This window comes from Drosophila santomea, chromosome X (genome assembly GCF_016746245.2).
Source record: "Drosophila santomea strain STO CAGO 1482 chromosome X, Prin_Dsan_1.1, whole genome shotgun sequence".
Taxonomy (NCBI): Eukaryota; Metazoa; Arthropoda; class Insecta; order Diptera; family Drosophilidae; genus Drosophila; species Drosophila santomea.
In genome coordinates this window covers 2,756,397-2,780,636 of record NC_053021.2, presented here as the reverse complement: position 1 = coordinate 2,780,636, position 24,240 = coordinate 2,756,397, and the positions used below count along the sequence as shown (strand labels likewise).

General features: G+C 43.6%; 2 protein-coding genes across 15 annotated transcripts in view; one reads left to right on the top strand and one right to left on the bottom strand.

The window, feature by feature from the left end:
• Positions 1–2,176, bottom strand: part of LOC120456674 (coronin-7) — a 12,158-nt gene extending 9,982 nt beyond the window's left edge. The window contains exon 1 of the mRNA XM_039643628.1: positions 2,040–2,176. The gene's annotated coding sequence lies outside the window, so the exon portion shown is untranslated. The remainder of the gene's footprint in view (positions 1–2,039) is intronic.
• LOC120456672 (guanine nucleotide-releasing factor 2) lies at positions 15–24,240 on the top strand. 14 transcript variants are annotated; one of them, XM_039643615.2, is made up of 15 exons: positions 13,833–15,312; positions 15,920–16,531; positions 16,598–16,788; positions 16,870–17,384; positions 17,444–17,616; positions 17,704–17,874; positions 18,176–18,838; positions 19,477–19,500; positions 20,295–20,406; positions 20,479–21,161; positions 21,273–21,441; positions 21,544–22,110; positions 22,167–22,292; positions 22,360–22,491; positions 22,557–24,240. In XM_039643615.2, exons 1-15 carry the CDS (start codon positions 14,802–14,804, stop codon positions 22,687–22,689), a joined length of 4,782 nt encoding a protein of 1,593 aa, XP_039499549.1. In that variant the 5' UTR covers positions 13,833–14,801; the 3' UTR covers positions 22,690–24,240. The 14 variants fall into 14 exon arrangements, with proteins under 14 accessions (XP_039499556.1, XP_039499557.1, XP_039499554.1 ...); XM_039643622.2 differs by lacking the exon at positions 13,833–15,312 and adding an exon at positions 15–490 and having other exon boundaries at positions 20,479–21,441; XM_039643620.2 differs by lacking the exon at positions 13,833–15,312 and adding an exon at positions 3,987–4,608 and having other exon boundaries at positions 20,479–21,441.

Sequence of the window (24,240 nt, the reverse complement as noted above, 5' to 3'; positions counted from 1 at the left end):
CGTCGCTATTTTCACATTGTTTGGGCAGCATTTTAGCAGCACTGCGCGACGGTCACCGCATTTTGTTGTTGTGTTGCGCGTTTAAAATTGTATTGTTATTTTTTTATATTTTATTTTTTTTGGTCCAAATGAGAGCCGGCCAAAAGTGCAGTGCGAGTGCAATTGAATTCCAGTGAATACGAAGCGCGGATCGCAAGCACCTTTAAATATACATATATGTGTAGTTAGAGCGAGATGGGGCGAAATATCAAATAAAAATACTGTACTATGTGTGTGAGCAAATACTAATACTACTCAAGCGGAGAACGAAAATGTGCGTGTGAGAGAGAAAGAGAATTTAGTGTTTTTTATTTTATTTAATGGCTTGCGGCTATGAGCAAAAAGAACCGAATTTCATTGCGGAAAAAGGAGAATGAAAATTGCCAAGAGGGAAATCTGTGAATCCTGGCGAAAACACACGGCCTCATCATGAATATACTGCAGAAAATCGGTCAGTATTTCCCTCTTTAGCGCTCTCCTTTTTTTATGGCGACTCCTTGGCTTTTCCATCCATCTTCCACACAGTTTACCGTTTGCATTCGCCTTCATCGTTTACACACATACCTTTGCCTCCTCCTTCTCCCATGCTCCTGTTCAACCAAATCCCTCTGCTTCTCCTACACCCCGACCCCCCCTTTATCCAGCAACGCCCTCGCCTCTCATTGTTTTTATTCTTGTTGTTGGTGGCTGCTGCTGCTCGTTTTGGGAGCTGTCAACAAGTCTATTTTTAGACTTTTAGATGCTGCAGTTGCATTTGCCTCTCATCCAGAAGTGTTAAACATTGAAAGAACAACTCCAGAAGCGAAGGCAAACATTTTCATTTCCATTTCCTCTTCCTATTTTCATTTTGCCCCTCGCATCTCCCCTGCACCCAAAACACCGCTCCCACACACTCTCTCGTTTTTTTCCTCTAAAATTCCTCCTCCTAAATTCACATGGTTCGAAACCTGGATAAAAAGGCTGTCATCCTAATTGGAATTTATCCTCTTGTCTTTACTCCATTTGTATAACCCATAGAATTTTACTTTGTATCCCATATGGAAGCGGAAGCTTCTTGAGTATTTCCTGGAACTCTCAGATTGCATTTGATTATTGTTTACCTGTGGAATTTTTTTTTAATTAAGCAACTTTTCTCCGAAAATCCTTATTGACTAGCATTTTTGAAGCACAGCACATACACCTACACACATTTACTTAAAATGCATTAAATATTCTCAAAAAATCCTTAACCGATTTTGACCTTTGCAAACGTTATCCTTATATTTTTTGTTTAGCTGAAAAGTGGGCAAGAATTCTCACATTTTATTTTTTTTAGATAAGTAAGATGTAAGAGATATGTAAATAACTTAATCATATAAAACTTATCATATAAAATATGTTTCTGGAATAAATATGTAGCCTGCATATTCACTTATACCTGAATTCACCACTAGTCTTAACCTAATAATACCTTAATCATATAAAATATGTTTCTAGAATAAATAGGTAGATAAGTAAGATGTAAGAGATATTCATATATAGTAGCCTATAATATAAATATAGTAGCCTATAATATAAATATAGTAGCCTATAATATAAATATAGTAGCCTATAATATAAATATAGTAGCCTATAATATAAATATAGTAGCCTATAATATAAATATAGTAGCCTATAATATAAATATAGTAGCCTATAATATAAATATAGTAGCCTGCCACCACTGTCTTAACCTAATAATAACTTAATCATATAAGTCATAATCAAAGCAAACTTAATCGTATAAAACTTATCATATAAGATATTTCGAGAATAAAATATGTTTCGAGAATATATAAGATATATATAAGATATATATAATATAATATAATATAATATAATATAATATAATATAATATAATATAATATAATATAATATAATATAATATAATATAATATAATATAATATAATATAATATAATATAATATAATATAATAATATAATATAATATAATAATTTACCTCCTAAGTGTTGGACATACCTGGTCAGGTACCTGGTCCATGGTGCACTGCATCCAGATCGACGACGGGATGTCCACATGGCCTCTGGAACCACTATCACACACACAAACACACATACTACTACTTATACTACCACATCATAACTTCCGGTCAACTGATCTATAAGCTGTCAGAGCGGCTATCCCATGAGGATTGAGTCAGAACTGATTGGGAATTTTAAGTCTTGGTGGACGAAATTTTGTTTACATTACATTAATTATGTAAATTAAGTAAATTAAAATGTATACAAAATAACTTTTGGTTTGTTTAAAGTTTTGCGGTGAATGTTACCTATGTTTTAATGTTGCAAATCCATTGTTGCACATTCAATGTTGCAAATTCAATGTTGCAAATTCAATGTTGCAAATTCAATGTTGCAAATTGATTGTTGCAAATACAATCTAGCAATTTCAATGTTGTAAATACAATGTTACAAAGTCAATGTTGCATGTTTAATGTTACATGTCACATATGTACATATTGATCGAAATATTTGTATTTTAACTAATAATACGGACTTATCATATCCCAATCTCGATGGTAGAAAGTGTGACAAATGTGGGGTTTCCATGGAAATACGCCCTGCTGACTATATTTATGCACTTCTGCCCACATATGTACATATGTAGATACAAAGCACTAATTATTTAATTTCTGCGAATGACAGTTTTCATGTGATATGTTATTTGATTTACCACTTAATGTCTATTATTCTGTTGATTCCGACAAAACGCCAAGGATTTTGATTTCCTGGAAAATGCAATTGCTTTAGGAACTAGCGTTTAGAGCGCTGAAGAAGTTAAGTGGGCGAAAATGTATATTAATCCTTTGCGCAGCCGACTCCATTGCCCACCCTCGTTTTAATTAATTCCTGGAAAACACAATTCCTGCATTCTGGTGTCCATTTATAATTGCATTTTTTGCCCCAGGATTATCCGGTTGATTCTGGTTCCATGCAACGCCAGCTTATAATTAATGAGCAGAGCTCCGATTTCGTGGGACTTGGCTTTTGAAGGATTCGTCTTTTCATTCGCCTTCAATTGTATTTCCTCGGCAGTTTAACTGACTCATAAATGCTAAGTGGGAAGTGCAAGTGGGAATGCTTAAATATCTGGGCCCTTTTTTTTTCAGCTAAATATTTAATTTGTACTTTCTGTGTGGATTTCATTGTTTTGGCAGCACTTTTGTCGCCCACTCTGCATGACCGCTAACTTGAATTTAGAAGGAAAACAACCAATTTTTGACAACGACTGCCTTTCTGTGTGTGTTCAGCTCATTCGATGTTTACCTTTTTTTTGCGAGTGCAAATTTAAAGAGCCGCCAGCTGACTTGAATGTTTCCATCAAGCTGATAAGAGCCCCTGACGATAATAATGATCACTGGTTCTCACACTCGCGCACCTTTGAATAGGAGCAGTCAACAGTTTAGCGAACTAAACTAGTGCAGATTATCGTTACTAATGAAAACTAATAAAGTCACATTTAGTTTATTTTCAATTAGAAAAATAGATGAGTTTACTTGCAATAAGATCATATCAAGAACTTCAGTTATGCAATGTATTATCCATGAATGTATGGAGTTTGTGGTACTCCACAGCATTCAATAGTATAGTCACTATAGTCACTATGCATATAGTTTAAGGAGTTCCTGAAGGCAGCTGGAGGGGCGGGGAAAGTAGCTAGACTGTCAGATCTGGCGATGAGCGCTCTGCCCAGTGGTCTCGCGATTAGATTGTAAAAGTTGTGCGCTCGCAGCTCATCGCTTTACCGCTCACCGTGCACCGCGTACCGCTCGCCGCTTACCGCTTACTGCTCACTGCTCGCTGGTGCGGCGGTATGGTAGGTTGACTCGGTTTTGTTGGGTTAGTTGTGTGGCTTTTGGGTTGGGTTGGGTTGGGTTGAATTGGGTGGCTCAGCTCGGTCGGTCAGTCGCACGCGAAATTTTCACAACAACGGTGTGTGGCTGTCGTCTCTGCGCACGGAAACACATAACACACAAATCGAGTCAAGTTGAATAAATGTTCGTTGAATAGCTCGTGATTTGCAGGCAAGCAGTGTGATATCATACATATAGGGGCGATCCCCCAAATCATTTGCCTATTTTAGTTTTTGGTTTTTTTATTCGAGTGTTCCAGTGATTAGTGATCGAAAAGCGATCGATGCGGGCCACAAATTGAGTTGGAGTCGTTGATGCGTTTGCTCCAATTCTCGCGCCCCAACCAAATCTAGAGCTAAACAATAGCAAAAGGCCAAAGAGAGCCTCCTCCTCCGCTTGTTTTTTGTTGTTAAATATAGTGCTTGTAGTGTATATATATATATATATATATATATTCCCATCGATTTCCGGCCGTCGACAAAATGCGCGTTCTCAACACGGAGCTGCGCCTGCGCTTCAAAAATCGCAAACCGCGACCCTTTAATCGCGCTGCCAGTGCCGATGATGCGATGGACTTGGGCACAGGAATGGGAATGGGAATGCAAACTGGGACGGGGACGGGCATCGCGAATGGGACAGAGATCGGTCAGCGCCTGAATGGAGCCACCAGTATGAGTACGTATCATCTATAAACTGTGAAAAACTGTATGAAGATTAAAGACTACATCGTCGTTTAGACATACGGCTAATAAACATACATATAACTCCATTTCAAAACGAAAATAGTAGTGAATAGTAGCTTAATTATGTTTGCAGATAGTAAAGCTAAACAAGGTGTTAACTAACAGCTCGCAAATATTGCAGAACTCTGGCACGTTATCTGGATTTACAAGTAGTTGGGCAAGTATCATCGGTATCATCATGGAGTAGTTTTTGTCCAGACAAACATAACCAAACTGGGATTTCAATAGTTAAATGCATTCACTTTTGTAGCGAATAGGGGTTAGCAAACTAATTTATTATTGCTCTTATCGATGAAAGACAGGTGTAAAAACTCAACATGCTTATTTATAGATACATTGTGATGGTTATTTTTCCATGTGCAATTTCCCCGCTGACAAAAAGCAACAAACAAAACAATTGCTAGTTTTCATTTTTCCGCTTGCAGTTCGCCAGTAGTTTTCAGTTCCAGTTCAGTTGAATGTGTAAATGGCCTTGAGCCAGTCAGATAGAGATGGATGTATGGATATAGCTACACAGATAGAGATAGATCGAGATAGTGCGCTGTGGAATGCGATAGTTCGTCGAGATAATGGAATAATGGCCACGGGCAAATCATCATTTGTATCATTTTCATCTAGCTGCAATTGCCTCAAATTAGGCGAACATAATCGGCCAAATTGATCAGAATCCGAATCCAATGCGGCTATAGTGGGCACTTTATGCGCGGATCCGATCGGAGATGAATCAATTTGTCCGATAAATTGAGCAACTGACTGATTGTGATATAATACATTTCTGAAGTCGAAACGAACGAGGCCAGTGATGCACTTGCTTTGCTTGGGAAGATCCTCAAATGTATCTGAATATAGAATATTTGAATTCTACCTCGTCCGTGTTTCATAGTCATTGTGTTTCAGTAACAATATCTAAATGATAGTACACCGTTGGCTGGGAGTTACATATACCAGTGTTTCAATGAGTACAGCCAACTCAAGTCCCCAGATACTCGTATTAGGTATTATTAGGTATATATTAGTAGCTGTTTGGGGTTCCTTGCCCGATCGGATATGGCGCGCAGTGGTAGTAGTACTCAGTAGTATCCTATCTAATCTAATCACCCGACTCCATGTCTGCGTCAACACATGTCCACATTGTTGGGATTGCCAGCATTTGGGATATATGTAGAAGTATCATAAAATATACACATATTTGGTATAATATATGAGATGTGCGTTGTTTGCCAACGACATTTTGGCATGCGCAAGCGAAAACGAATGAAAACATTCTCCAACTGGCGAGATGGAAATGGAAATGTAAATGCAAATGCAAATGTAAATGGGAATTCCATAAACATGAAAAGGGTTTTGTCTAATTGTTGTTGATTGAACAATTTCGTGTTGGCTTTCACTGCACTTTCTAACTGGGAGAAAGGGGGGAAGCTGCTGACTGCTGACTGTTGACTACTGCTGGTCACCTGTTGCCGCCTCTTGGGTTTCGATAAATGAATAGCACTGCACTAAAAAAAAAATGGTTTTTGTTACATACATATATTAGTACTAGCATAGATGATTTGCAATGAACTATGTGATTTATGATCCGACTGGGCCACATTTCAATGGGGAAAATGTGGGCACATATTTATATGCATATAAAATATCTCACAGTCCGTCATAAATCAATAACAGAACGTGATAAACTCCATATTGCACTCATTAGCACTATGGGATTTCTAATAATAGTACGCACATGATTCCTTGGAAAACTGCATGTTTGCTAAACTAAATTCAGTTTTCAGCCGAGATATATAAAATGTACCACTTGCCATTTGCACTGAAAAGAGACTTGTGCGTTTGTTTGTCACATTCGGGGCAAACAAAGGAGCTCAAGTGTCGGGAATTGATGGCTTTGTGGCCAGGACACCAAACGGAAGCACACAGAGCGTCCACAAAGCGAGTGCCAGGAATCAGGCATCGAGAATGGAAAATAGAAAATGGTAAATGGCAAATGGCAAATGGCAAATGGCGAACGGGTAATGGAAGATGGAAAATGGAAAATAGAAAAAGGGGAATCCTGGTCAAAGGAGAGTTCCGATTTCGATTCCGCTTCCCGGGAATAATATGCGTCCGCTTGCGGCTGATAAGTGACATGCGATGCGAGTTGGCAGGTCAATGGCAATGGCCACCGGGAATTGACTCGATTGCCTCGCTTTTTATTCTTGTATTCTCGTATTGCTATTGCTGTTCCTGCCTCCTGACCCTGACCTTTGACTGGAAAATCCGTTAAGGGGGCGCCTGTTTGGGGCGGCTCCTCCGTGCTAATTCGTCCATGGAGCTAGCGCAGGAGAAGGGCACAATGAGATCTTAATTGACCAAGTGAGTGCCCGTCGACAGATGCCTCAATTTCACAATGTACATATGTACATACCCATATATGTACATACATATGTACAATATGGTCTTTCGACTCGTCCGAGTTGAAAATTATTTAATTGAATCGTGCGGCGATCAAGAGATAGCGGCCAAGTTAAAGGGAAAATGTGGCCAGCGCCTAAATACATACAAATGGGAGATGCCTAGCAAAAAGCTGCAATGAATTGCACGCTGTGCACATATGTATACAGGAACTCCAGCGTGGAAAGCACCTCTAGGTATTAGCTCTTGAAACCTTCGAGCTCGAGCTTGAGCTGGACAGAAATGCTTTCGAATAAACCATTTGCAATGCGTTGAGGTCGAAAGGAGATAAGGTTGGGAATGTCAGGCGCAGAGATGTCTTCGCAATGGCCACCATTTGATGGACTTAAGCTGGGTGTGTGGTCACAGGTGGGCAGAGGGCTTCCATTGGCGCCCAAGTGAAATCTGGACTGACTTGGTTGGTTAGGTTGGTTGGCTAGATGGCTGGGCTCACATACTTGTGTGCTGGTGGCCATTGTTGGAATTATGGTCACGTATGACATGGCACTTTCCCGCTTTCCCTCTGGCTGCCCCCACAAATGTTTGTTTATGTCAACTCGATTGTGGGCTTCTTTAAACTGTTTTATGCTTTGCGCTTTGTGCCTCGTGCTCTCTGCTTTTCACTTACACAATTGCTATTCTGCACTTTTGCTTTCCTATGGACTTCATTTCATTTCGTTTTCCATATCGTCAACGCTCTATGTCATAATTGTTCACCTGGCCGCCCAATCTTTCTTTCTTCCCCCCCTCTATTCCATCGCACTACTTTCTTCTGGGGTGCGAAACTTTCATTCTTCAATCTGTGCGGCTGTCTTGCTTTTTGGTCAAGAGTATCGCATCTGAAGCGTGTCTATTGGACAGTTACATTGTTGCAGTTGTTTTGTAGTCGGTTTGTCTGTCAGCCCCCTCGATTCCCGCCACTTTTCATTATTATTATTGTTATTATTATTATTATTACTATAAGTTGTAGCGGCACAATAACCACCTGCTTGAATCGAACTGATGATTTCATTCAGCGAGCCATTCCATTCCATTCCAATCTATTCGAAAGTGAAAGAGTTTTCATTGAGCATTGAGAAATCCAAATTAATTGGATCCCTTTAGTTGATAATCAGATTTATTGAAGCGATTAATTTGCACAACTTTCGGTGAGTAGTTAACATAAAAAGTCGCCAATCAAGCGTGGTCCGCATCTAAAACTTGAAACTTGTAGCTATGCAATATTTTTTGAAAAACAAAAATAGATTGAAGCTATAATTATATTATTTAGTGCACATTAGTTTACTGTTGTGCTCCATATGTACCATAGCCAGTTTTTGAAGTAGTGGCGACTCCCAAACACCCACACCACTCGCACATACTAACACACACTCCCACACACTCTCACGCACAACCGACGTCATCGGCGTAGTCACCATTTTTGTGCCGTCATCGTCATCGCTCCCAATTCTCTATGGGCTTCTCAGCCTCGCTTCGTTTGTCGTTCGGTTTCCCTGCTTGTGTGGTAGGCATTCAAAAGTAATAAAACAAAAGCCCAAATACCCCAAATACCCCTTATACACGGGGAAAAAAAGGCGGTCGTTTCAAGGTATAAACAAACCAGTATCTAGAGTTTGGAGTTCGGCCAGCTATTCTTGTTCTTGTTCTTGTTCTTACATCAACAAGAAATCAGTTTGTATAATTCCGGAATGAGCAGTGAAATGTGTTAATAAACGGGAAACAATAAGTAAAATAGGTCACGCACTTTTCTACATGGCGAGAAAAGAATGTGATTCTGTGAAAAGTTCTTAAAAAAGCGGACAAGCAAGATGTGTTGTTCTTTTTAAGAGATGAGTACTTGAACTATCATTTATCACTAACAATATTCTGGTGCGTCAATAATGAATCAAGTTTTTTAAAACAGAAAATAACTAGAATTACTTTTGGATCAAGTTTTTCGTCATATATGGCTTATCGCTTCCTGACAAATGAGTGTCAAAAATTTTAAATACCCAAGAGCATTTCGCAAGTACACAAGTTGTAGTTCGAATTTGAATCTCGATTTGAGCAGAGCTTTTGTTTTCAGTGCGCCGAGAAATGTTGTAGTTTCGTTTTCGTTTACGCCGCGTTGAGAGTTTTCTTTCCGTATTTCTGTATTTTTTTGTTGTTTTCCATCGACTTGGTTGTTTTTTGTTTGTGCCATTCCTGAGTTGTGTTGTCGCTGCTTTTTTTTTCTGGCTGGCTGTTTGTTTGCAGCGCATTATTAATTATGACGACGAGCTGTTCAAAAGTTATCTAACCGTTGCCGGGAACGCACGAACGGGCCGTTTAACGACGCACTCCATCGTCGAAGAAACTATAGAACCCAAAAAAAAAAACACAAAAAAAGAAGGAAATATATATATATATAAGAATAAGAATCGGAACTCAAGTGGCCGCATATACTTAGGCGTGTGCTTTCCGTTTTTCGTTCGTTTGCGCGGGGTGAAAAGTTAAATAATATACGGCAGTTGGAAAATTAGCTACTACAAAACAACACAAACATCACAAAATACACAAACAACAAAAAGGGCTAAGCGACAATTCTTGAGTGAGTAATCGGCGGAAAAGAGAACTCAGCCCATAAGCACGATGATGTGTAACTCAGCATTGTAATTCGATGGCATTGTTGATGCGGTGGAAATAATGCTCATACGCAGTGGGTGCCAAGCGAGTTTTCTCCAGCAAATCGCACAAATCGCACCAATCGCACAATCGTACACAGCGAAAACAAATGCACATACTTTTGCGATGACAGCACCTGCGAGTGACGTCATCGATGTCAGGGCAGGGGGAGAGGGGTGTAGTATGTTTGTATTTCATGGGGGCAATGAACAAATGGTAAAGGGGTTTCCACACCCACATCATATGCAAGTTACAGTTAAAGATACTAAGGTGATCAGTAAAAGGAAGGTGATCCATTTCTCTCAGTGCACACGTGTAGGTGTGTGGATATTATGCATTTGATACGATGCATTTTACCGGCATGAAAACCAGTCGTGATCAGTTGATGACCCATGCCCAAGCATAAATCAGTGGCTGTCAAATGAAATGGAAGCCACATGAGCCCTTTATAGACACACCTGATTGCCAAATGCACTGGGGGAAAACTCGTTATGCTTCACATCCAAAAAAAGTAATCAAAAAATGGAAAATCAATTATTACAACTCAGAATAGCGGCTTAAAAAGCCATCCTAAAGATATTCAATTGCTCATTTGCAAATACAATTGCGGTGTGTCACAAATGAGTGCCTTTGTGCTGTGAAACACAGCCGATTTGATCACCAAAATTGGTCATTTCGCTACACTTTATATATGTACATATGTTGTATGTACATATGTAAATTAGCATGTGCTCGGCTGTATTAACAGCTGAAAAGTTAACATGGCATTAACAGGCATTAGCTGTGCATCCACAGCAGCGGTCAAGATAACAGTGCTCAGCTGAAAAGAAATGATTACAAATATTTACTTTGCCTTCGACCGTCAGTAGTTAAAGTTCACAAGTGTAGTTGGTGAATATAACTAACTACAATATTAGTAAATATGTTATTATTTTGACACGTGCTGTTTGGGTCAAACGAATATGCCGGTTCATTGAAACATTGCCTTAATGACCAGTTAAATAGTTAAATTGCTACACTAATTAATGCGACAGTAAGCAAATGCCTACAACATTTCAGGTTCAATCGTTTAGTTGATTTGACTACTTGAGATTGTGTTTTTGTTCCGTCTAATGGACAATTTGCATGGAAATTGCTGCTTCTGTTTTGTTTTCCAACAGATTATGTCATTTTGATTGCTCTACTCAATTTGGGGCAGAGTTTCGTTGGTTTTTTGTTTTTTGTTTTTTTTTTTTTGTTTTTTAATTATTTTGTTGGGCGCCCATGTGCGTGCAGGGCAGCCTAATAAATATAAATACATTTACAAATGTATGAACATTTGGGTATAGACAGACATACATATGTTACGTGTGTTTATATGTTCAGGAACTATCGCGATCGCAGCAGTTAGAAAGCATAGCATTCCATAAGGCAAACAGAAATTCCTCGGCTCTTGTTTTATTTATTTGCTGTTGTTTTCCGTGCTCATTCAGTCGGCATTTCACATTTTGTGCGGTTTTGGCTTTATTTTCGCCTTACATTTCGCGATTTGTTAGCTGCTGCCGCTAATAGGCTTACTCTCAGTCTCTCTATCGCAATCTCCCTATCTCCATCTTCAAACTGGTTGAAGATACACTGTGCAAATGCGGTGTCCCTGGGGCACTGCCGTCTATATATTCTACCAAACTTTATCCCATCAAACACGTTAGTCGTCCACTTGGAACCTCATCTTCAAATCGATCTGAGAACGGGTTAATTAGCTTGGCTTGACTCCTTAATGCCATATAGCATAAGTCTAGCAAATCTTGATCACTGAATATTTGTTTTCACTGCATAATAACAATAACAGCAACATTGAAACTGGTCGGGAAATTGAGGGGCGACACTCGCGAATATTGGTCAAGTTTGCGGTCCCCCGAGGACTTTGCATATAAACGCGAGCCAATGGCATTGCGATGATGCCTCCGCTGATTTTATGAGCGATCTTCATCATCGTCGTCTTCATCGGGTGTGCCAATTACCGAATTCGGTGCCAACTCCTCCTCCCAACCCCTTTATTTCTCTATTCGACGACAGCTGCTTTGAATCCGCCTAGCCCAGTTTGCTGCTGTACAGTGCAGCGTCGCTAAGTGGCATCGCATATAACTCAATCTAAAAACACTGGAAGTAAGTCAGCGATATTGATATTTTATGAAGAAGTAACATGTTGAACCTAAGTTATATCTGTGTATCTATATAAATATTTGAAAATGTCAAACAGAAAACTTGCTTGTTTCGTTATTGCCAAGCTGTACTGTCCGAATTCTTTTGGTGTGTGCCTTCTTTTTGGGCTTTGTCTTCTTTTTGGCCAGAACCAGAATCGAAATCACCTCTTGATCGACTCCGCGCGACTCGTCCAACCCGCTCGGCGACTCCAGACCAAACCAAACCAAACCCGCTGGGTCCGTTGCCTGATCCAATTTCCCAATCATGCAAAGTGGCACTCGACTCTCGGCGAGATTGCAGTCGCCGCCAAGTGATATCGGGTTTGGTTGCCTGCCTTCCCATTTACCATTTACCATTTACCATTTACCATTTGTGCGGTGTGCCAAATTAATTGGGTGAACGTGACTGCTGCTACTTCTAGTGCTGCTACTTTGCACTGGAGTGGGTGGCGCTGCGAAAGATGCCCGAAAAAACAAAACCCATTTCGGGCAGTAGGTCAGAACAGAATCTGAAATGTTTTTGCAATTGCAAGTTCCTGGAATGTTGTATTGAAAACAATACACGATAAGCTTCGTTGTTTCTGGTTTTCTTCACAATGCTTTCGACTTTTTGGAATCCAAGCCTAATTGTGATAGAACTCATGTTAAGATAAACACATATACATGACTGTAGTTTATATTATATTATGTACATTAGTAGCTTTAAATGGTTATATTTTTAAGGCAATTCCATGAGTTTGTATATCAGTTTTGAATCCGGAATTAAATTTAAAGTCCTATTAACGACAACAAACTATGACCTTGATACTCGAACCTTTCACTGGACCCAGCCAAGCTTTATTCTATTTAAGTGGCGCCTTTGGCCAGGATTTCAGCTTGGCCTTAACCTTAACCCAAGGTATCGATTCCACCCATAGCCATGCACCTAACTCTCCGCTCGGGACAATGATGGCCTTTCTTTTTAGCCGCTAACCCGATCCACTTGGGGGTTTTTTGTTTGGTTTTTTTTTCTGCTTTCCATATACATTTCAGTTACTTGCTTTGTTGTTTTGCATGCTTATGCTTAAGATATTTTTTATATTTATTTTCTTGCTGTACTCACTTTTGGCCACGCCTTCGATTTTCGCCCATTTGCGCAGCAGCTAGTAGTTCATTTCCAAGGCAAGTCACGAGCGGCACTTGCAAATTGAAGAAATCCGCCCGGCGTCCGCATGTCTCTGGGCCCCCTTTACCGCCCCCTCACCCCCTGCGGCTCTATTCCAGGTGCGCCAGCTGATTGATAATTGGCGGAGAGCTCTGCGGATGGAGAGCAGCCTCCCGGGCGCAAAAAAAGAGCCGCAAACCGCGGGCTGCACAGCGAGAAAGTGGGTGTACCTGCAAGTAAAAACAGTAAAAAGAACTTGTCATCTTAAAGTGGCAAAGTCATCAAATCGTTGAGAATATATATATATTGAATACTTAAATTCGATTTGCGAGACCTATTGAATGGATACTATTGTAGCCCATTTGGATTAGCGGTGATGTGAAAATGAATATGTGTGATTTGTTTGATGAATCTTGGCGAGAAAGAGCGATGTGGCGAGAGCAGCAGGAGAGATCAGGAGAGATGGTGAGATGGTGAGAGGGCGATTGCCAGGTGGGCAAGTGCCATTTGGGGCTCTTTTTTCCCTCGGCGGCTCTCGTATGCTGCTGCTGCTATTGCTGGTATTGCTATATGGCTATATGGCTATATGGCTATATTGCTAATGTGTTGCCATTGCCGTTGGCCGGTTAGCGGGTCTCCAAGACTCGGACACTCGCTTTTGCCGCCTGGTCGGTCGGTCGGTCGTCTTTTGCTTTGCCCGTTTGCGGATTTTCATAGTTCAGTGCGCTTTCCAGTCGACAACGACAACGACAACGGCAACGGCAACGCGAACGGACTACGACGACAGCTGACGACGGCAGAGCGCCAGCATCTAAATATAATCATCTTTATTTGTGATTTATTTAATCAACATCTCACCCAGAGGCCAACCAGATAGATTGGCCACTGCGGGGGCGGTGCGACAACGAGATGGATGTATGGATTGATGGTGGTGGAAAATCAAAAGGAAAACGAGCGCAGAAAATTGCACTTGAAAGTGAAGGAAATTGCACTGGAAGTGCAGCAAAGTGTGTGCTTATCGCTTATCGGCGATTGTACCAATCAGCCTGTTGATATTTCAAGTTCAAAAATGCAAAAGTGCCAAAGTGCCGAAGTGTGGTGGTGAATGGAAACCTATTGGGAAAATTGCGGAAATCGCACTTGAACTATACGTAAAGCAAAAGACAAGTGGTACCACAATCGGGCAGAGCAGTAAGAAACGGAAATTAGGGCTTGATAGCCTTTAAACATTTAAGAAAATAATATACGGAAATCACTACGGTCAATTGAAGTAATCTGAGATACTTATTACAGATATTTCAGTTCAAAGGAAGCTAGAATCGGTAATCGCTTAAATTGCCTATCGGAGTTCTTGCAAAAGCAAAAGAACATGATCGGAAAGCATTTAAGTCTACTTCCTCAACGGATATAGCCTTTATCAGTGGTCAAAACTTTTTCGAAAATACAACTGCAAACTGAAAGTGAAATAATCAATGTAAAACATTAAAACATGCCGAAACAGAAAAATGAATTGATGTTGTAATCGAATCGACGGCCAATCGCTTAAAACAACAATCTTATACAAACCAATGTTGCTGCTATCGCTTATCGCTATTTGGAGAAATCAGTTGGGCCAACGCGTGTGTGTGTTTTGGCCAGGCATATTTAAGCCACAACAAATTGTTGTTATGCGTGTTGCTGTTGCTATTGCTGTTGCTGTTGCTGCCGCTGCCATTATGCAACATTATGCCGCAGTTTGATGAATCTTTTTTGAGCGACTGTGCGCTGGCCGACCGCTGGCATTTCTATTCGTACACGGTCAAGCAATTGCCACCGCATCCGAGTCCAAGTCCGAAACCGAATCGGAATCCGTATCCCAGCAGTGCCAGCCACGATGATGATGATCAGCACCGACTCCATCATCATCATCATAATCATCATAATCATCACCATCACAATCACCATCGTCTTTGGAAGACGCAGCGGCAGTCGTGGTCGCCATGCGACTCCAACAACAATCATAGCCCAAGTAGCAATAGCAACTGCAGCAGCAGCAGCAGCACCTGCAACAGCATCAGTGCCACCGGCAACACGTTGCATAGCATCAAATTCCACAGACGTCGCAAATACAAAAAGCTGGCACGATTGGCGCTATCAACGCCAGCGATTCCACTGCAGATGGATGTGGATGTGACCGTGGATAGGGAGTTCGATATGGAGATGGACACACCTGTGCCGCTCAAGAATGCGGTGTGCCGTAAGTGAAAGCTACTCGCCGGGCTTTTCGCTTGGTGGGTGGTGCTCATCGGTTTCTCGGTTTTTGGCTCTTTAAAAAGTTCCGAAATGAAAATGATTGTGCTCGCATGAACGATTCCGAAATGGGAATGCTAGGAATTTGTATTACATATGCTCATTTCAGCTGTAATTATTCCACTTTTAAGTATACACGTTTGAAGATTCGAATGAGAAGGGTATATATATATATAATATATATAGCGTTGTAAAGGGGCAATGAAACATCTTTCAAGATCTTTGGCTAACTCTGAAAGATTTTCAATTTTGCAGCTAGCTTAGCCAGTGTAGAATGACCTTAAAATATTCGTCTTACTTAACCAAATGATGAAAAGTACGAAACGAAACCTACATTGCCATATATTGCAAAAGATTGTGGTTTCAAATGGGGCAACTTTTGATTTTCAAATTGGCATTCAAGAATGCTGCTCGAACAGGAAAGACTAATCCCATGTTATAAACATACATATATGTAGAATCCTATGAAACTCGTATTTTTGCTACCATTCACATATATATTGATATGTAATGCCTATGAATTAATAAAGTGCTCGAAATACCTTCTCTTGCAGACGGCAGCATCAGTTCTCCATCCACGCCCGGCGCCTGTTCCAGTGGCATCGGAGTGGGCGGTGGCGGCTGCAGCAGCAGCAGCAACAACAGCATCAACAGCGGCAGCTACTCCACCGCCTGCACTCCGCCACCACCCACGCACCACCATCACACGCAGCACCAGCAGCTGCAGGGCACGCCCGCAGGATCTAGTCGGGTGGGAGGAGCAGGTGGAGCAGGTGGAGCAGGTGGAGCAGGTGGTGGAAGTGGAGTGCCACCGGCACCACCCAGTGCCGGATCCTCGGGCCACAAGAACAGTCTGAAGGGCACCAAGCTAGCACGCCGAGCGCGCTCCTTTAAAGACGACCTCATCGAGAAGATTTCCCTGATGCGCACCACCAACAATACTCTGGGTCGCTCCCATTCGCCGCACAGTCCGCGGACCAAGCACGGCTCCAAGGCACCGCCCACCACCGAGGAGGTGCAGCGATCCACCCAAACTCTGGAGACGCACGTCAAGGACATCTCGAACGCGCTCAAGCATTTCCGGGATGTCATACTCAAGAAGAAGCTGGAGGTGTTGCCCGGAAACGGAACGGTCATTCTGGAAACCATAGCCAGCATGTATTCCGGTAAGTAACCACTCCTCGACTTCCTCGGCTTGTATCCTAAATGATCATTTTGCTTTGCTGCCGCAGTGATCCAAACGTACACCCTGAATGAAAACAGTGCCATCATGAGCTGCGCCACACAGCAGGTTTACCAGAGCCTGGGCAAGCTCATCAAGCTCTGCGACGAGGTGATGCTCTCCGAGGACAGCGGCGAGTGCGCCTCCCTGAGCAACGAGAATGTGCGGGAGGTCATTGATCTTCTGGAGGATGCTGTGCGGGTGAGTCTTGCTAACTTTCCTTATACACACGGTACGTTTGTTAACGATAATGATTCCACGATTCTACATTTTCATGCACAGAATCTCGTTACGCTGGCGCAGGGCAAACTGAAGGAGCAGGATCAGTGCGCCTTTCGCTATGGTGGATCTGGTTTGGGCGGCATTGGAGCGGCGGCGGAGATCATGGGTGCGGTCACCGCCTCGCCGGGAGTGAGTGTTCCCGGCACTGGCATCATGCGCGTTTCAGCCGCCGAATCAGCTGCCCAGCGAACTTCGTTGCCGGACATTGCACTCACGCCCAAGGAACGCGACATACTGGAGCAGCACAATGTGAATCCCATGCGCGGCTCGCACAGCACCGAAAGCATCCTGCGCGACACGAGTCCACCGCCAAAGCCACCGCTACCCAATAGGGCCAGTAATCCGCCGCCGTTGCCACCCAAGAGACGCAGCCAGCCGGGCGCACCTGCTGGCGCTGCGGTGGTCGGCTGCTCATCGTTGACATCCGCCTCCTACGCCCAGCCCCATAATATCAGCCTGAACTTGGACCTGGACTGCAGTTCCAACATCTCGCTGCTGAACTATGGCGTGGATCGGTAAGTGACTTGCAGACTAAGGATCTATTAGAAATCACTAATTGGTGCATCTTCCACAGCCTATCTGTGCGGTCGCGGTCACCGGATGAGAATAGTCAGTGCTCCTTTGACTCGGCGTTGAATCACTCACGCGAGGAGGAGGACCACCAACAGCAACAGCAGCAGCAGCTGAGGTCGCTCTCGAAGATGCCAACGATGATGGACGAGGACATGGACAAGATGGTCAGCTACAGTGAGTATTGCCGCAAGGCTTCGCCACTTCCCTCACTTTGCTCAACTCAAGTGGTGGCCTCCCCCCCAATCAACGAATTCCGTACAGAATCCACCGGTTACGCAGGCGCCGCAATCGAGGACAAAATGCAGACACCACTTGCGACTGGTGGTGTTGGTGGTGGTGTTGTTGGCGGAACTGGAGGAGCAGCCGAAGGTGCAGCTGCTGCAGCGACTGGTGGCGGGGAAACTAACAGCAATCGCCACTCAAACGAATCGGGTACCCAGAACATCTATCATCGTACTTAAAATCCCGCTTATTATTTTGTATCTGCTGCACGGCCAATGCACGGCCAATGAATCCCCTCCCAATTCATCGTTAGGCATTTTGTATCTATGTTTCAACACTCATCAATAGATGCTGTAAATAGTTGACTTTCTCCTCCTTCCGCCTTCCCCCTGATCCTTTCCACAGCTTTCCTTTGGCTTATTATTTAATTATCGCTTGGTTTTGGCTTCCTATTACCCACAACGAGGTCTGCACTTTTGGACTATTTCTAACGCTCTCCTCCCATCGGCAGGTTTCGTGTCGATGCGCGAGTTTCGCACTTCCACACAGACGACGGACTACAGCATCCAGTCCTCCACGAAGTCGTCCAGCAGCAATTCGGAGATTGCGTTTAGCATCAGTGAGTCGACGGCGGTCGGCAGCAGCAGCGAGTACCAGCAGATTAGCCAGTCGGTGTCGCACAGCCAGCGTCATATATCCTCGAGCAGTAGTAGCTGCACCACCACAACCACCAGCAGCAGCACCACCACCGGCTATGGCAGCAGCAGCAGCGAACTGGAGCAGCAGCAGCAACAGCAGCAACAGCAGCAGACGACGACGCCGGCCGAACTGGCGCCCGCCCTGCCGCCAAAGAGCACCCAACGGAGCAGCCTAACCCGCCACGAGTCGCCCGTTGTTGGCGATGAGCTGGACGAGGCGCTGTCCTCCTCCGGCTGGGCCAGCCACCGGAGCAGCCAGTCAGAGGTGGCCGAGCTGCGCCAACTGTCGCCGCTCCATCACCTCAATCACCATCCGCACACCGCGTCCGCCGGGCAGCTGCAGCAGTGGCACTCGAAGCACCACAGCCTGATCGAGGGACCCCGCCTCCAGCTGGCGGGGAGTGGCAGCTGCAGTGCGTTCGATCAGCGCCACTTGGACCAGGAGCCACCGCCGCTGCCCATGAAGAAGAAGCACAGTAAGTCGGTTTGCCCACGATGCACACTTTATTTACATCGATTCTCCCTATTTTTCTTTCCTATTTTTTTCCCCCCCCCCCGTTTTTCGATTTGGTTTGGTTCTGCATCTCGTACCGTGTGTGTGTTTTTTGTTGTGTATATTATGTATATTATGTACATTACTTTTATATCATTTTATTGTCATTTTTGGAACCGCCCAGGCCAGGCCGAGCGGTAAGTTAATGGGTGTTTGTTGAGCGCATATCAGGGGTTTCCATTGTCACCGTCCTCCTGTTGCGGTATCCATCCCATCAGATCCATTTAATAGGTTACTCCATCGCTAAAACCCAAACAAAATCAGACGAAACAGAAACACCACAACAATCAGACCTCCAATTAGTTAGTCAATCAGTCAATCAGTCAATCAGTCAACCAGCCAATCAGTCAGCCAATCAGTTAGTCAGTCATCACCTTGTATGGGTAGCCAGGCCGAGCTGTCCGTTTTTCGAGATTTGTTTGTTTCTTTAAGACCATTTTATTTATAGCACATACCCGCATTATCGCAAACCCCTTAGAAATGCTGGCGACAAGAAAGTTTGCCAAATTGTTGTACGCAAGAGTCTAACCCATCTAAATTATCGTTCCAACCAACATCTAGTGTTTCAAAGTGTGGCCTTTTCGGGTAAGTCTGTGTGTGTTACTAGAGGACCAACACGAAACAAAAACACTAAGCCAACTTTTGCTGCCAAATGCCAAACAAAAACGAAACAATACAAAATCACCCACGAAACAAACTTTTTGCGGCGCCCTTGGAAAGCTCGCAATGCTCTTTTCTTCCCTCCGCATTGAATGACACTCCGTTCGGTAAAGTTTTGCTTTATTTCACCATTGGGCACTGATTTCCTTGGCCCAACAAAATGCGAATATTCCACGTTTGCCTATGCCTTTTCCGTATTTATAAAACTTCATAAGGTGAATAGCTTGGACCTATTATATTGCTATCCATTTAATGGAGACCTACAACCCATGATAGAAAGAGCATTTCGAGTTCGCTATAGGCTTTAGGCTATTTGCTCTGCTGTTAACTTTGCTGCTGCGCCGCTTTGGTGGCGCTTTGACTTGGCGCCCGAGCAGCCACCTGTTTGCAGTTTCCGTTTCTAGTACTAGGCTAAGTTACAGTTCTCTGGCTTCCATTTCGCTCCGCCTAACCCACTGTGTCCGTCCAGAGCTAGTACCTCCAGTCCAACGACCCGAAACCACCCACCCGCTCAATGTCCTGCTCTGTGTTACTTACTATCCAGTCCTCTGTTACTCGTTGTGCTGTGTTGTATGTTGCGATTCCTGTAGATCTGGCGAACAGACAAAGACCTTCGGGATGGGGGGTCCAAGGATCGATCGATCGGCTTAGTTTTGGTTACTGTCCGCTGCCACTGTAGTGAATGTTGCTAACGAGTTTCCCTTAACTACCGCACACAGTTCTGGCGTACATGGAAATCTGCTCGGCGTCTACGCGATCCATTGAGCAGCACCGTCACACGATGCACGCCTGCAACATAAGTCGCAACATCTCGCACAGCCAGACCATGAAGTGAGTAAAGTTGTATCTAGCAGCCACTTCGCCGTAATACGTACTAACCTCATTTTGTTGCTACCTTCGCAGCATCATGCCCATGAGCAAGGAGCTGTCGCCGGAGCTCGAGATACCGCCTGCCCTGCCGCCAAAGAACTACAAGCAGCGCAAGGCGACAAGCATGGTGGCATCACCCACGCTGCAGCCCATCATTGTGTCCACGCCGCCGCCGAGTCCGAAGCCGGCACTGGGTGAGAATGGGTCGACGGGCAGGCCGGACAGTCGCATGGCCACCGTATGCGAAGAGCTGAACGATGCAGTGGGCAGCGAGGAAGCGATGCCAGAGCCCCGCTCGCCCGTGCTGGACAGCAATGAGAATGTGAGCGCGGTCGATGATGTACGGACGTTCTACTGTCACTCGCATCAGCTGCCCAGTGAGATGAAAATGAGCGAGGACGCGAGCAATGCCGACCAGCCGATAACCACGCCGCAAGTGCTTGAGGAGCAGGAGGAGCCAACGGCGGAGTCCCGTCCACTGGTCGCTGTGCACGAGGCGGGTAAGCCAGAGAACGCCGACGATGAAGCGGAGGTCGAGGCGGAGGCGGAGGCGGAGGCGGAGCGAGCGGATATGCTGATCAACATGCTGGAAGAGGTCAACATCACACGGTACCTGATACTCAAGAAGAGAGAGGAGGACGGGCCCGAGGTGAAAGGCGGCTACATCGACGCCCTCATCGTGCACGCCAGCCGTGTGCAGAAGGTCGCCGATAATGGTAGGCATTCGCAGCGCAAGCAGAAGCAGCACAAACATACCAAATCTCATTCGCATGGTCATTTACCCAACTCCTCTGTTGTCTCTGTCAATTTCCATTCCATTCGTGCAGCATTCTGCGAGGCCTTCATCACCACCTTTCGCACCTTCATCCAGCCGATCGACGTGATCGAGAAGCTGACCCATCGCTACACATACTTCTTCTGTCAAGTGCAGGACAACAAGCAGAAGGCCGCCAAGGAGACCTTTGCGCTGCTGGTCCGAGTTGTCAACGATCTAACGTGAGTTTCCTAACCGCAATTTGAATAACTTATCTTTGAAGCAATTAGGTGGCACATAAATCTACATACCTGCTTATCATTGTGTTCACGTTCACCATGCAGGTCGACGGATCTTACCAGCCAACTGTTGAGCCTGCTGGTGGAGTTCGTCTATCAGTTGGTATGCTCTGGTCAATTGTACTTGGCCAAGTTGCTGCGCAACAAGTTCGTGGAAAAGGTGACGCTGTACAAGGAGCCCAAGGTGTATGGCTTTGTCGGTGAGTTGGGCGGAGCCGGTGGTGGCCCTGGAACGGGAATCGCTGGCAGTGGTGGATGCAGTGCAGGTGGTGGAGGAAACCAGCCTAGCCTGCTGGACCTCAAGTCGCTGGAGATTGCCGAACAGATGACGCTGCTGGATGCGGAGCTGTTCACGAAGATCGAGATACCCGAAGTATTACTATTTGCCAAAGATCAGTGCGAGGAGAAGTCGCCCAACCTTAACAAATTCACCGAGCACTTCAACAAGATGTCCTACTGGGCGCGCTCCAAAATCCTGCGACTGCAGGATGCCAAGGAGCGGGAGAAGCATGTGAACAAGTTCATCAAAATCATGAAGCATCTACGCAAGATGAACAACTACAACTCGTATCTGGCGCTGTTGTCGGCCCTCGATTCGGGCCCCATTAGAAGGTAGGTCCTGCTTCGGCCTCTTAAAGCTATTGTTATACGATTTATTTGTCCTGCAGATTGGAGTGGCAAAAGGGCATCACCGAGGAGGTGCGATCCTTCTGCGCCCTCATCGATTCCAGCTCCAGTTTTCGCGCCTATCGACAGGCGCTGGCCGAAACTAATCCGCCCTGCATACCCTACATGTAAGAATGATGATCTGATGTTCTTTGAAATCCCAAAAGCCAAAGCTAATCAATTTGTTTGTTTCAGCGGCCTAATTCTGCAGGATCTAACGTTTGTGCATGTGGGCAACCAGGACTACCTGTCGAAGGGCGTCATTAACTTCTCTAAGCGCTGGCAGCAGTACAACATAATTGACAACATGAAACGTTTTAAGAAATGGTAATTTATTTCAATTCCAATCACTTTTTCCATTGATCACGAGCAAACTTTAATTTCTGACGTAGTGCCTATCCATTTCGACGCAACGAGCGCATTATACGCTTCTTTGATAACTTCAAGGACTTTATGGGCGAGGAGGAGATGTGGCAGATATCCGAGAAGATAAAGCCACGTGGGCGCCGCCCCGTTAACTATTAGTCTTCAAGCAGCAACAGCAAAACACCAATATTATATATTATGAAATATATACACCATATTAATAAAACAGTGCAAACGGTTGCCACGTCTGGGAGGAGCATCGTCAGGAGCAGCCGACAACTATTCTAATGGGTCTGAGCAATAATGTTCGCTATTCTCTGTCTATATATACAATTATACAAGATATCTAGCTATAATTACCAGCCGATGCCGGATCGGAAATACATATACTTATTTAAGATGTAGCGATTCAGATACGGATACACGTAGCCGCGTACAAATAACGAGCCGATCTGTAGTTTAACTATTAAGCTCTATGACGGTTGGGCAATGAACCAACCTCAGCTAACTCCCCACCAATATTCGAATCCCTGTCTACGAGTCCCCAACTTTTTCCTGGACTTTTGCCAGCACTAGAACACCAAACTTACTTACCACCATGAGACAACCGAGAATCGAGAAATCAAGAAATCAGCAATGTTCGCTTTTGTTTTGAGATCTCTTTTTACACAAGAACACAACGAATTTTGAAAACAAGCTACGTGAACGTAGAGGCCAACCGACAACCTATATTCGACGATATATGTAGCGATATCTCGGACTATAAATCGATGCAATCCACGAGCAGAACACCAAGCAACCCCTAGCACAAAGCGCGTTATATATGCAATTCTCTACAAAACAACCAATATTAAATACCCGTGTGCGTTAGAAGTTATTGAAATTGAACTCCAAATCAAAATCAGATTTCAGAGTGCACGAAACAGAAAACAGAAGCGGTATCGATCAAATCAATCAAAAATTCATTTTGCAACTCAATTAATTGAAGAAACTTTTAAAGTTACAAAAAAAAAGAAGAGAGGAACATGTGGGAGATTAACTAAATTCAATTTGCTTTTAAATGTACGACTAACATTAAAAATATTTATGGGCATGTAATAATAGTTCTAAATAAAGCTTTGACTTCTCCTTTCAATTCTGTGAGGAATAAATTTATTGATATTGCGTGTAAAAATATTAATCATGAGAAGAAATCTGAAGCAGAGTTAAAACTGAATGAAATCGACCTCAAGTTGTTTTTACTGAGCAATACTCTGTCTCGTCTGAGAAATATTGTCTTCTTATTTAGAAATGGGAAACAGAAAAAAAGGCTGCTTACTTGAAGAATTTAATTCCCGATCACCATAGCCATTTTAAAGAAAACTTAATTTTTCATTTGTGTTCAGTGAATTCGGTCTTCTTTTTGCTGCTGCTTCCGCTGCCGCTGGCGCATAAATTATGTTTACTAAGCTAACGAACCTAAGGACAACAATTTATTTTTTTTTTCACCTATTTTTAAATAAAATATTTTGTATATGTAGAGAAAATTTTCAATTGTAAATGTATTTGTATTTAAATGTTATGTGTGTATTCATAAGAAGAATGAAAATAGCTACCACAATCAATGTATTTTTCCTTTATCCGCAAAACGTATTTTTATTGGGGGGTCATGGAATATGGACTATGAATTGAAAATAAAGCGTTGCTTTTCAGCAGTCATCAAAATTAAAA

What these genes read in the sequence shown, in the direction of transcription:
- LOC120456672 (XM_039643612.2), top strand. Translation starts at nt 14,802, where the DNA reads ATGCCGCAGTTTGATGAATCTTTTTTGAGCGACTGTGCGCTGGCCGAC. An exon ending in TTCTGGAGGATGCTGTGCGG is followed by an intron (nt 16,789 to 16,869) that starts GTGAGTCTTGCT and finishes TTTCATGCACAG; the next exon opens with AATCTCGTTACGCTGGCGCA. An exon ending in TCGCACAGCCAGACCATGAA is followed by an intron (nt 20,407 to 20,478) that starts GTGAGTAAAGTT and finishes CTACCTTCGCAG; the next exon opens with CATCATGCCCATGAGCAAGG.